The 14,875-nt window shown below is 36.0% G+C and overlaps 1 protein-coding gene across 3 annotated transcripts in view; it reads right to left on the bottom strand.

Moving 5' to 3' along the window:
- Positions 1–14,875, bottom strand: part of SPATA6 (spermatogenesis associated 6) — a 113,983-nt gene that overhangs the window by 84,445 nt on the left and 14,663 nt on the right. For all 3 annotated transcript variants that reach the window (XM_016187358.2, XM_007521335.3, XM_007521337.3), the window contains exons 2-3: positions 12,568–12,705; positions 11,235–11,283 (exon numbers count right to left, since the gene is read on the bottom strand). In XM_016187358.2, the coding sequence (XP_016042844.1) occupies positions 11,235–11,283; positions 12,568–12,705 (187 nt within the window). The remainder of the gene's footprint in view (positions 1–11,234; positions 11,284–12,567; positions 12,706–14,875) is intronic.

Here is a 14,875-nt window from a genome sequence, read left to right as displayed (position 1 = left end):
AAGTACAGGTGCTTTTTATGTGGTCATAACAATCTAAATCAAAATTGTGATATAAATGCATCAAGAGGAAAAGATAACAATGCCCATAAAATTTTTAAGTCTTTGTTTTCCATAAGAGGAGAGATAATGTCTAGAACTTCAAACTCAGAATGCTTTAGTTACAGCATAAGCATGTTACATAGACCGAGATGAGTACAAAAAAAATTTTCAAAGTTAAAAAGTAGCGTCTAGGGGGTGGGAAATGATGGAGGAGATGAATGCTAGAAGACTGTTTATTCTTATGAATACAAACAATTTTGTCGTCTATACCTCTATTATAAAGGAAAATACCTCTACAACTGAATACAATGTAAATAACAACCAAATTTAAAAAGCTTAAGACATGAATATTGAATAATTATATAAACATACTTACACAGGTGTGTATTGTGCGTGCCTATCTATAAATGCATATAAACATTGTATCTGAGATCAAAGTCTACAAAATAATCAAATTAGTGCAAAATTAATTCATAAAGCTAAAGGAAGAAAAAAAAGGAGTGGCCCTTTCATAAAAGATCTAAGTAAAAACCAAAATGCCCAACTCTAGCCAAAACTAATCTGAAGAGAGTTAATTGTTAAGTAGGACACAGACACTGAGATGTTATGTGGATATATAGTATTGTCTGGCATTACTATTGCCTACAACTTAGATTAAAGAAAGATTTATCTGTTAACAAAATGTTTTCCAACTATAATTAATTTTCAATTCCAACAAGATAGCTAAAGGTGTTGGGGCCTCACAAGTGCTAACACTCTCAAAAGATATATAAAGTTGAAAAAAAAAGGATGTAATTAGGATTTTTAAAAAATATTTTGTCATTATACTATAAACCCTCTGAATTCAACAACGATACAGTGAATAACTGCCAGACAAAGTGAAGTAATGCAATGGACAATATAGATAGCAAAACTACTGAAGTTCCTCAGTTTTAAAGAAATGGATGGGAGCCAAAGGGTTAAGTGCAAAGACGCAGATTAAAAAAATTAATCCAAAAGCAAACAGGATCATATATCACAATCAATTAAGATACATACTAGGAGTGAAATGTTGGTTTAGCATCAGAAAATTCATTTATATAGTAAACCACATTAACAAATTAAAGGGAACATGTGGTCACCTTAATACAAATAAAAAGCATATGACAAAACTCATTAGCCATGCATTAAAAAAAAAAAAAACTCAGTTAAAAATAGTTCTCTACGGGGCCAGGTGGTGGCGCACCTGGTTGAGCACACATGTTACAGTGCACAAAGACCCTGGTTCGAGCTCCCAGTCCCCAACTGCAGGGGGAAAGCTTTGCGAGTGGTGTAGCAGGTTTGCAGGTCTCTCTCTCTCTCTCTCTCTCTCTCTCTCTCCCTCTTTATCTCCCGTCCTTTTCTCAATATCTGGCTGTCTCTAGCCAATAAATAAAAATAATAAAATAAATAGTTCTCATCTTCTATTAATAATAGAAGATATGATAAAGATCTTCTAAAAAGATAAAAACTATAGTTAACATTACAGTTGATGAAAAAAATGTTTTCTTTCAGGTATATATTTTGTCTTAATTTATGGATACATGTGAACATATATATGACCTATCTTATAGAACCTGGTCTATATCTAGGTCTTGGGATTTTGTTAGGAAGTGAACCACCTGAAATGGAATTATAGAACCCTATGAAAGGAAAGATCTCACCCTAGTAATGAGGTTGAGGGTTGACATTCCACGCCTGTCTTCTCTGGACACAGTCTGCAGTGAAGTATGCTGAAGTGGTACTCGTTGCATTGATTAGGTTGGGATCAGCAGATGCAATTAGATATGAATTGAGAGAGGCATGCAGGAAAGTGAGCCCCACCCTAGAGGTTTCAGGAAATATAGGCTCTATAGAGGAAGAGGAAGGTTCCTGCTGTCTTAGGGTTTAAGAAAGCAATAGATAGTTATTGCTATAATCAAATTATTTGGCAATTGGGTTAACTTTGAAAATCCCATACTTAGGATTTGCTATATCATACACAACATCACCATAATTTATGCCCTTTGAAATTATTTGTATTTAGCTGTTTTCTGCTAATACCAAAACAAACAAAAAAGATCACTGCCTTTCACTGCTGCTTTTCAACATACTGAAGGCTCAAGTCACAGCAGAAAGACAAAACATTTGAATGTTTACAAATTAGAAAGTAAAACTATCATTATCTGGAGACCAAATAATAATTCTGTATGAAAAAACTGACAAAACAACAACAACAACAACAAAAAAAGACACTATCTGAATTAAAAACTAATTTGGGAAGTCCAAAAATCCAAGACAAATGGGCAAGATAAATTTGACTTCTATAGAATGTCAACATAAAATAAAATTAAGAATATTCAAAATAACATCAAAAGTACCAGATACTTAGAAGTAAATTTAACAAATAAATGCATTTTTGCATATTACAAACTCAGAAACACTGGTGAAATAAAGTAAAGGTCTTTGGAGTAGGGCATCAAAGTAAAAATCTCTGGGTTGAGGGTGAGGGTGGATGTTCGGCTTCACTGGGGGAAGGGTGGAGAAGGGGGGAGAGGGGACACAGTCTTTTGGTGGTGGGAATGGTGTTTATGTACACTCCTATTAACTTGTAGTCATATAAATCACTATTTAATTAATATGTGAGGGGAGAATTGATTGAATGTCTCAGACTTTTTAATGCACAGACCATAGACTGAGTCTTTGAAATGTTGACTCTCTTAAAAGCTTAGACCAGAGAGAACAGAAGCAACCAGTGTGACATTACTCTATAAGACACAGTTCTATACAAATAATGTCAAAGGACATAAATTATGGTGATATTGTGTATAATACAGCAAATCCTAACAAAGTGATTTTCAAAGTTAGCCCAACTGCCAAATAATCTAATTACAGAAATAACTATCCACTGCCTTTTTAAACCCTAAAAAAGCAGGAACGTCTTGCTTCCTCTATAGAGCCTATATTTTTCCCTGTCCTAACCCTAACCCCTTAAGACAGCAGGAACCTCCTGCTTCCTCTATAGAGCCTATATTTCCACTAGTTCTGGAACTTCTAGGGTTGGGATCACTTTCCTGCATGCCTCTCCCAATTCACACCAAATGATATTGCATCTTCTGATCCCAACCTAATAAACACAAAGAGTACCACCTCAGCATGCTTCATTTCAGATTGTATCCAGAGATGTCAGGTGTGGAATGTCAACCCTTTAGCTTCATTACTTGGGAGAGACCTTTCTTTTCATAGGATTCTCTAATTCCATTCCAGGTGATTCACTTCCTAACAAAGTCTCAAGACCTAGAGATAGACCAGGTCCCATGAGATAGAGCTTATGTTCACGTGTATCCATAAATTAGGGCGAAATATATACCTGAAAGTAAAAGTGCACAGTAGTCTTCAGTGAGTCAGTATATGCAGCAGCAAGTAGAAAGATCTAAAAAGACACCATAAAGTTCCAAATGAAACAGTATCTACTAAAAAAAAAAAAAAAGGAAGAAATAGTATCTACTTAGATTTAGATACCCTCCTCACTTACTTCCTATTATACTTCCCTCACTCACTCCAAAGCTAATCTTATCAAAGTAAAGACTGCAAAAGTTGAATAAGGGCAAGAGGCTGGCATTTAAAAAAATATATTTTATTTATTTATTAATGAAGAAGAGAGAGAGAGAGAGAGAGAGAGAGAGAGAGAGAGAAAGAAAGAACCAGACATCATTCTGGTACATGTACTGCTGGGGATTGAACCCAGGACCTCATGCTTGAGAGTCTAGTGCCTTAGCTACTGCATCACCTCCAGGACCACATAGACTGGCATATTTTAACTATGACTCTTTAGTCACTATCAGGTCACCCCATCAGCTGGGGTCCTAGTCAGGGAGTCCTGAGATTCCTGACTGGCCTAGACCTCAAATAAGATCCCTCTCTCCATTGTTACTGGTCATCTATATCAGAAACAACAGAATAGACCCCTTTATGGGTCCACATAGACCGTGCACTCAACGTGGATCAACAAAGATAGAGAATGTTCCATCCTCTGAACAGAGGCTGGACAACATACTCTATGCTACACCTGAGGAAGATGGGTCCTGATATTGGGGCAGCTTGGAATGTTCCTACTCATGACCACAAAATGTGAGCTCAGATCTACAGGGATGCAGAGGTCACATAGGCTCCTAAGCTGAGTATGGGCCCGACAGCATATCAAATAGATTGGGTTTACAGTCAACAATATTTATACACCTTTTCCATATTTGGGAGCTACTCTTTTCCCTGATCCAGCTTTCTGGTTCTTTTTCCAGCCATGGCATCATCCAGACAATAACTTGAATCCACCTGCATATTAGATTTTAGGCTCAGGGAAAAAAGAAAAAAAAAAAAACTAGTACAGTCATGCACTCTTTGGAATATAACTAAAATAGGTCTAGTAACTATCTACAAAATGGAATATTTTTTATTCCCCCAGCTCTTCAACTGCACTACTCCAGCTTTTAGGTTCATGATTAATCAACAATTTGTTTGGCTCTATATGTTAACTCTTTTTTTCAGCCACCAGGTTCCAGATACTATTATGATGCCAACTGTATTTCCCTGGATAGACAACCCCACCAACGTGTCCTGGAACCCTGCTTTCCCAGAACCCCACCCCACTAGGGAAAGAGAGAGACAGGCTGGGAGTATGGATTGACCTGTCAATGCCCATGTTCAGCAGGGAAGCAATTACAAAAGCCAGACCTTCCATCCTGCACCTCATAATGACCCTGGGTCCATACTCCCAGAGGGATAAAAATAAGAAAGTCATCAGGAGAGGGGAGGGGATACAGAGATCTGATTGTGGGAATTGTGTGGAGTTGTACCCCTCTTATCCTATGTTTTTTGTCAGTGTTTCCTTTTTGTAAATAAAAAATAAAATAAAATAAAAATAAAGGTCATCTTAACAATTACAAAAGCCAGACCTCTCACCTTCTGCACCTCAAATAGAATTTTGGTCCATACTCCCAGAGTAGAAAACAATAGGGAAGATTCCAGTGGAGAGGGTGGGATATAGAAGTATGATGGTGGGGACTGTGTGGAATTATACCCATGTTATCTTATAATCTTGTAAATCAATATTAAATCAATAATACATTTTTTAAAAAGATCATCTTAAAAAACAGAACAACACAGCATATTCTGATGTCTGACAACTTATGAAGGCAATTCTTTCAAAATTTATCTCTATGTTTAGCATTTTACCAGTACTATTCTATTCAATACTATTCCTATCAAATCTCCAGTTGGCCTTTAGGCAAATGTTGATAGAGTTAGCAAAACAGCTCATTTAGTGTACTTTTTGCCATGTTCATTACCCAGGTTTGAGAACAGCCCCTACTGCATTGAAGGAAATTCAGTAATTGTGATTTCTTTCTTTCTGCCTCTTTGTCTCTTTCAGAAAAAGTCATCCAGGAATGACGTAGTGGTGGTCCAATAGTAATGATGATGATATAATCATATAATCATAATTATTATGATAATGATGATAGTAAATTTTCACATCCTATACTCTAAAATGTATATGAATGCAAAGAGCCTGGAAATGGTATAAAAAATCTTATAAAACTTACTTCAAAACTTAATGTTAAGCTAGAAAATACATCTGAAGTAAATCCTAGCATTTATTGTCCAGTGGTTTTTTTAATAAAGGTAAAAAGGCAACTTGAAAAACAGAATAGTCTTGTGAGCAAATGATGTTGGAACAATCAGCCAAAAATTAAAAATAAAAAGCAGACCTTTACCGCCTACCACAAACAACATTTAACACAAAATGAATTATTGGATAAAACTATAAAATTAACAAAATGATAGGAGAAACAGTTTGTGACTGTGGGTTAAACAAATATGATACAGTTACAACACTAAAAGTATTAGCCATAAAAGAAAAATAATAAACTGGACTTCATAGCTTTGTTTTTTTTTAAAGGCACTATTGAGAGGGCCAGAAAGATAGTACAGTATGTACTAATCTTTCATGTCTGAGGCCCAATAGGTCCCTGGCTTAATCCTTCACACTACCATAAGCCAATGCTGAGTAGTACTCTAGTTCTCCTCTTTCTCTCTCCTTCTCTCCCTCTTCTCTCTAGTTCTCCTCCTCCCTCTCACTCTCTCTCACCTTCTCCATTCTTCCACTCCCTATCCCCTCCCTCTTTCTCACTAAGTTAGTAAATATTAAAAAAAAAAATCACTAAGGGGCCAGGTAGTAGTATATGAGGTTGAGCTCACATGTTTCTATGCACGAGAACCAAGGTTCAAGCCTAAGGTCCCCACCTACTGCGGTTGTCTTTCTCCTTCTTTATCACCCTCTTTCCTTCTAATTTTCTCTCTGGCTTATCAAGTAAAAGGGAAAAAAGGAAAAAATGGCTGAAAGGAGCAGTGGGGTCATCATATAGGCACTGAGAACTATGGATTACCCTGGTGGCAAAAATAAATAAATAAATAGATTTAAAATACAACACTAATAAAATAAAAAAGGAAACCATACACTAAAAGAAAATCACTAATTTGATAAAAGACTTAGATTTAGATTATCAAATAAACAAACAAAGATCATACTCAATAAGAAACAAATGACCCAACTCAAAAACAAGGAAAGAGTCTGAGGTTCTGATCCCCACCTGCAGGGGGATGCTTCATAAGCACTGAAGCATTTCTGTGTCTATCTTTCCCTCTCTCCCTCTCCCACTCCTTTCTCAATTTCTGTCTTATCAAATAAAATATAAAGAAAAAAAGAAAAATGAATAAGCATCTTACAAAGATATAGATGTCTACACACACACACACATCATTGCTACTAAAAACATGAAAAAATGCTCAATATCAATAGACTATAAAAATGAAAAACAAAAATTAGGGAAGCAACAATTACACAGTCAAAAAATGACTAGATTGCAGAATACTGACAGTATCAAAGTATTGGAATGATGTGAAGAAACATTTCTTTTGAAATGTAAAATATTATACTAACATTGGGCAATAGCTTGGTAGTTTTCAAGTGTAACCTATCATGTATCTAAAAATCCACAAAATATTCATAATAGCACAAAAGTAGAAAGAATCCTAAAGTCCATCAAATGGTGAGTGGGAAGTGGGGAAGTGTCACAAAACAAAATATTAATCATTAGTGAAAAGGACAAAACTACTAATGCATGTAGTGACATGAATAAAACTCAGACATTATTTTAAATGAACGAAAAGAGGCACAAAATACTATATATTTTATTATTGAATTATATAAAATTGCTAGAAAAGAAAAAATTTTTTAAATGGTGGTTGGTGACTGACATCAGAGGATTTTTGAGGAAATCACTCTAAATTGGATAGTGGTAATGGTTTACAACTGTGTGTTCGTATTAAAATTTTCTGTATGTCATTTTACTATACTTACAGTGACTGAAATCTGTGATATGGCTCACTAATTCTTTTAAAGAAAGGAGAAAATAACCTTGCCAAATAAATAGCCATATTGCTGATAAGGGAAATTTTCTCATATAGAAAAATAGTCCAGTTATTAATATAGAATTAAGAGTAAGAATTAAGAGTCTCTTAAAAATATATAATGTAACTCGCAGTGAGAAGATGTATCTCAAAGGATATTAATGCAATTTGATGAAGAACTCTGTGACTGAAGAGTCAGGCTGGAGCTTCTTGGAGCCACATAATCATAGAACTTCTGAACTTCTAAAACAGTTAGATATTACATGCTATTTAAATGATATAATGTAATAAGTACACAGTAACAACTATAAAAGAGTATTGCCAAAAATAGACCTTAATCTAATAATACATCTATGTCTCATCAGTTTATATACTACAAGTTATAAACAAAATAAGACTTTAAGAAAGAAGTCAGGCAAATTCAAACAGCAGGACATTCATAAGGACCAGATTTTCCTAACAAATTTATAGCTTTTCAAAAAGTGAGAGGCAAGAATTACAGAAAAAAATATATACAATGTTCAGTAAACCACATCTTAACAAGATTTTCTAATTTTCACAAGCCAAATGCAAGAAAAAAAATCCTCCTGGGGGGAAAATGCATAGCTAAATATTCAATATCCTTCATAAAATATCACTAGTTTTGTTAGGTCTGATAACTGCATGGCGACTATGCACAAAACTTATTTACTTTCAAACAGTTCACCGTTGTTTGTTTCTTTTTAATGACAGGGTGACTACATAAAACTAGCAAAATGTCTAAAGCTGTTGAAGCTAAGTAGCACATATGAAACCTAATTCTATTCTTTCCACCTTAAATATATATGTAGCTTTCATATTTATACAGTTAAGGGCTAATGAGATATAAAAATAATTTTAAAAAAGAGCCACAAGATCACAAGAGATAACAAGGGTAAAAGGTTGCTGTGGAAGTCATCTGAAAACAGGTACTAAGTCTTTGAATATTATATAAGAACAGAGCTGAAAGGAGTAAGCCTTTGGAATAACTATAGTTAAAGCCAGGTGTAGAAACATTAAAAAGAGGCATGCCAATAAAATGAGATATAAGAGAAAGACTGAATCACAGAAATCAAGGCAAGGACGTTTCCAGGTAATGGACATAATCATTAATTACTCTTGTTATCACCCTAAAAATTTAATTGACTTTGTAATATGCAATGTGAGGACTCAAACTCAGTACCTCCTGATTGCAAGCTTTTCCCTCTATTACTGAGCCACCTTCGTAGACGTATTTTCATAATCTAGGATGTGCAATTTCCCACATACTGGGCCAGATATTCAGGGGGAAAATTTTTTTGTTTAACCACTGACACCAAACTGTCACCTAGCTGGTTCACCTCAAGGGAAGATAGATATAAAAAAAAATAAAATAAAAATAAAAAACTTAGATGTTGGTACTGAACATGTAGAGTTATCTGGAGAAGAGTCACTTAACTAGGTTATAAGTTCTTTTTTTTTTTCTGTAGGTGTCTCCCTGTTCCCCCCCTCCCCCCCGCCTCTGGCTTATGGTGGTGCAGAGGCTTGAAGCTGGGGCTTTGGAGCTTCCGGCATGAGACTCTGTTTGCATTATGCTATTTACCCTTCACCCTGATAGAAATTGAGAGGGAAACAGATAGGGAGGGAGAGAGAGACCTACAGTCCTGCTTCACTGCTTATGAAGCGTCCCCCCTGAAAATGGAGAGCAGGACTTGGATCCAGGTCCTTGTATATGGTAATGTGCGTGTTCAACCAGGTGCACTACCACCACCACCCCCCTTTTTATTTTCACCAGAGCACTGCTCAGCTCAAGCTTATGGTGGTGCTGGGGATTGAGCCTGGGACCTCAGAGCCTCAGACATGGAAATATTTGCATCACCATTATGCTATCTCCCTGGCCCTCCTTATTTAGTAATTTTTTTCACTTTATCAGGGGAGTGGTTAATGGCTTACAGTACAGTTGCTGACACATTACTGTCTCAATAGCCCAAGGCCTTTTTTTTTAAATTTTTACCTCCAGGGTTATTGCTGGGGTTCAGTGCCTACATTACAAATCCACTGCTCCTGGAGGCTATTTTTTTCCTCTTGTTGTCTTTGTTGTTTATTGTTGTTATTGCTGTTGTTGTTGTTGGATAGGACAGAGAGAAATGGAGAGAGGAAGGGAAGACAGGAGGAGAGAAAGATAGACACCTGCAGATCTGCTTCACTATTTGTGAAATGACCTCCCTGCAGATGGGGAGCCGGGGTCTCAAACTGGGATCTTTATACTGGTCCTGAGCTTCATATGCGCTTAACCCACTGTGCTACTGCCCTGCCCACTAGCCCAACACCCTTTACAACCCCTCTTATTCTTTTACTTCAGAACAGTCTGTTTTGTTTTGTTTTCTCTTTCTATTTTTTATAAGTTCTTTGAAGACAACATAATGAGTCAACTCTACTTCTCCCACTGCACAGATACTCTTATGGTTGCAGGTTCCAGCTGTGTAAGTCAAAACAAGTTCTGGGAGGATGCAGAAGTTAAGTGTAAATGGAGTGGTTACTACTATGGAGACCGAAGTTAATTAGACAAATATAGTGATCTCTGATGACTTTCTAATTAAGGGGCTAGGCAGAGGCTCATCTGGTCAAGTGTACATATTACTAGGCACAAGGACCCATGCAAGGATCTGGTTAGAGTCCTCTGCTCCCCATCTGCAGGGGGGATTCTCACAAGACACATAGCAAGTCTGCAGGCATCTAGCTTCCCCTCTCCTTCTCTACTCTTCCCCCCCCATTTCTCTCTGTGTCCTATCCAATAAAATGGAAAAAAAAAAATGGCCACCAGAAGCAGTGAAGATTTTTAGTGCCAGCATGGAGCCCCAGTGACAACCCTGGAGGAAAATAAAATAAAAATAAAATAAATTTTTAATTAAAATGATGAATGATGGAACTCCAGACTTTTATCTTCAAAGCCTGAAAAGCTTGTTCCCAAGTATATAACTTTACATTTCTAATATCACAGTTAATTTTGCCTTCTTTTAAAATTTTTTTCTTTATAAGCTTTTTTTAAAAATGTTTTGTTTATTTTATTTTCTAAGACAGAAAGAAATTGGGAGGAGAAGGATAGATAGATACCTGCAGCACTGCTTCACCACTTGTGTAGCATCCTCCCTGCAGATGGGCACCGAGGATTTGAACTCCAGTGATTGCACCTCCACCAGGCCCCTAATTTTACCTTCTTAGTGTTGATGCTTCCCTAATGTTTTGAATACTTTACTACAAACTACAATCTTAAAAGTGTGGTTCAAGTAACATATTGAATGCAGTTCTAAATGCAAAAGCATAAAAATTCAAGCTGCCATTACTCAGCATTCTAATATTCACTGTCTTGGCTCACAAAAGAGTTATAAATATATATTATTTATTCATGAGGTTAAAGACATTTATTTGCTGGGCAAGCCCCACCAAATATGAGTCTCTTTCCTTCCATTATAAGCATTTCATTATCATTTTCAAGTAAGTATTTCATATGCCAAAAACAGAGAGAGTAAAAAAATTGCAGTCTTTCTATAACACATATACTTTTTAATTATCATTTCCATCCAGGTGCATTCTGAAATTCTAAAAGGTTTCTAACAAAGTCAAGGCAGTTTTTTTTTTTAAGTTCTTATTAGACTGATTCAACTGACTCAAAACTGAAGAGCATAATTCTAAAAAAAGTCTCAGAATCAGGAATTAAGAGGTTAAAAACTTACATTCAAGCTGTGCAACCACATCTCCAGGGTCTACTGCTTCAGGGAACACCTAACAAAAAGCAAGGGAGAAGGAGTAGGACGGAGGGGGAAAAAAAAAAGTGAAAGGAAAGATTCATATCCAGTAGTTTTTATTTTTCCCTCTCAATCCCAAAATAAGATTTTCCCAGCCTTAGAAATTTCTAATTCTATTGACAACTGTTCCTTCATCTTTGATTTCCATATCACTACGCAAGATTTTACAAATACACATTATAACTGGCTCTGTCTCCCTCACCGTCTTCACATGGTATGCTTCTCTTCCTTACCAGGGACATACTTCTCAGCATTCTTTCTGTTCCCATTGTTCCTTCAATTTGTTAAGCTTATTGCCAGCAAAACACCGTAATATTTTTTTTTTGCTCTCTGCTTAGAAATATTTTCTTCAAGATCTTTGAATAACTGATACTGTGGCATAATTCAGATTCATAATTCTCTGATATTATTGCCTTCTCTGATTGCCCTTGACACTGAACAGTCTCTCAGCCAGAGAGATAGTTCAGCAAATACAGCATGTGCCTTGTCCTCTGCGTGGATCAGATTCCAGCCCTAGTACTGGGGAAAGGATGTGAAGATGGGAGGCAAACAGACAGGCAGGAACACAAACAGGTCGGAAGAAAGGACAGAGAGAGATGAGAAAGTAATCAAAAAGATAAATACAAAGAAAAAAAGTGAGAAATACAATTGCTAATAATTAAGGAAAGCACTGGTTTTAGAGGAAAATGGCTTATGGAAAGAAGTATCAGGCCAGCTGGTGGTGAACTTGGTTAAGCGCATATATTGGGTCTACACTGCACATGCACAGACCCTGGTTCAAGCACCTGTTCCCACCTGCAGGGGGACAGCTTCTTGAGTAGTGAAGCAAGTCTACAGGTGTATCTCTGTCTCTTTCCCTCTCTATCTTCCCCTCCCCTCTCAATTTCTCTCTATCTCTATCCAATTAAAACAAAAATCAGAAAAAGAAAAGAAATAAGTACCACAAGATGGTCAAAAGCAAAATATGAACTATCCTTATTAATGTATCTTCTGTTTTTATGAAATTAGATAGAATTCAAGGTTCTATGTTTTACATAAAATCTACTAATACCATTTTATGAATAAACTAATCCATCATAAAAAATAGACACTGATTCAGTGGATTATATAATAAATATTTATTTTCATATTTCCAAAAAACTTTTGAATTAAATCTGAGTAAATAGTCAGAAACAACAATTTGTCTTCTGAGGCTTTATTCAAAATTTAAAACTATTTGCTTTTTTCATGTGTTAACATTTGATCTGATATTCAAACTCACCTTTTCAAACACCATTCTGGCATTGAAGACCAGAGGAAAAGTGGCTGGGACACATTGTGTCTTTTTATATTGGCCAAACACACAGATGCTAAGATAGATATCCTCCTTATCTTTCAGCACCACTCCTGGACAAGTTACCTGAAAGAAGTTAGATAGATTAATGTAACTGTTTTACAAATCTTCTAAATTATTCTGTGAGAAATGACTTATCAAAAATTATACAAATAGTCAGAAAGGACAGTATCAACAAATGCTGGACAGAGTTCAGGGGTAAAGGAACACTCCTGCATTGTTGGTGGGATTGTAAATTGACCCACGCCCTGTGGAGAGCAGTCTCAAAAGGTTAGAAATGGACCTACCCTATCACCAGACAATTCCTCTCCCGGGGATATATCCTAAGGAAACAAACACACATACAACCAAATAGGTCTATACATAAACTTATGTTCATAATAACATAATTTTTAATAGCCCAAATTTGGAAGCAACCTAGGTGTCCAAGAACAAATGAGTGGGTAAGAAAAGTTGTGGTATCTATACTAAATGGAATACTACTCAGCTATTAAGAGTGATGAAGTCACCTTCTTTACCTCATCTTGGATGAAGCTTGAAGGATTCATGTTAAGTGAGATAAGCCAGAAAGAGAAGGATGAATATGGTATGATCTCACTCACTGGGAGAACAGAAAGTAAAACACAAAGTAATAGTTGGGCTGGTAGTATAGTGTAACAAAGCAAAGAACTCTGGGGAAGGAGGGCAGAAAAGGGGTTGAGGGTGAGGAGGCTTTCAGGCCCTAGTACATGATGATGGACCCAGTTTGAGAGAGAGAGTATTTTGCAGACACTTATCTTGGTGAGATGAGAAATTGTACCCATGTGCCAATGACTGTATTATAAACCATTAACCTTCCAATAATAAAGTAAAAAAAAAATACTAATATCTTAAGATAATAAAAATAAATGCATATGGAGAAGAGCAAAGGAGAAACATCTAGTGATTACAGAGTTAAATAATGTACTTTATAAATTCTAGTCCTCTGAGAAAGCTATGCTATTCCATTTGGTTATTTTTGTCAGATTTAAAGCTGTATGTACTGGCTCTTGGGACAGACACTAATAGTTTTAAACAGTCAGCCTTAGGCTCACACTTCATGAGAAATGCTGACATAAACTTATTCAGCATCATTTAATCACAAAGAATTAAGACTCAACAAAAAAGAAAGTACAAGAGTAGAAGACAAAAAAACAAACATGGTAAAAGCATAAATCTGACCTCTAGAACCTACTGTGGTCCATAGATTTTCATCCAGAGTAGTATGAAAGTTTCAGAACAAATGATCTATAAGTTCCTAGTCCAGTCAAATACTTTTTAAGTTTCACTTATTTATTAATGAGAGAGTAGAGAGAACCAGAACATCATTCTGATACATATGAATATGACACTGGGGATTGAACTTGAAACCTCATGCTTGAGAGTCCGACATCTCATGCATTGCAGAACCTCCTGGACCACCAAAGAAATATTTCAAATATGAAATTGCATGTAGCAATTATCACGATTGACAAGAAAGCATGGGTATAAAATGGGTGGTTTCAAAAATTCACATAGCTTAATCTCCCCAGCCTTTTTCACAGTTCAGTGGAAAGTGATCAGTGATCAGCCATATCCATTAAGATTAAAAAGTTTCTCCAAGATTCGAATCCAACAGACCCACAAACTGCATGCTACAGAGTAATAATACTACACAGTATTCCCTAGTAAACCTAATCAGTATAGACATTGTGTTGTTCTCTGAATACACACACTGCTTTTTTGTCTCACTTTACATTATCTGGATTACTTGTCTATACTACTCCATCCATCTTTTCCATATTTGCTCTCAGCACCCACAGATGCTTTTTATCAGTTTCTATCTCCTATACAAACTTCTCTTAATTCACAAACTATCATTAACCTTCATCTAATTTAAACATGTTTGTGAATATTTTAGAAGCTAGTTTTCTTTTTCTTCCTTTTTTTATTACACATTTATTTATTTATGGGAGCAAGACAGAGAAATCAATAGGAAAGGGAGAGGTAGAAGGTGAGAGAGAGAGAGATCAATATGGGAAGCACTGCTTCACCACTTGTGAAATTTCGCCCCTGCAAGTGGTGACCAGGGCATGAGCCTTGAACATTGTAACAGGTGTGCTACCACCTAGTCCCATAAATATTTTAAATTCAAATACCATTGTACACTCCTTATAAGGTCCTAATTATTGTGACCACGCACTTTGAGTACATCTCACCTCATTTATTAAAGTGCAAA

Source organism: Erinaceus europaeus, chromosome 13, assembly GCF_950295315.1.
Source record: "Erinaceus europaeus chromosome 13, mEriEur2.1, whole genome shotgun sequence".
Classification (NCBI taxonomy): domain Eukaryota; kingdom Metazoa; phylum Chordata; class Mammalia; order Eulipotyphla; family Erinaceidae; genus Erinaceus; species Erinaceus europaeus.
This window is presented reverse-complemented; position numbering and strand designations above follow the sequence as displayed.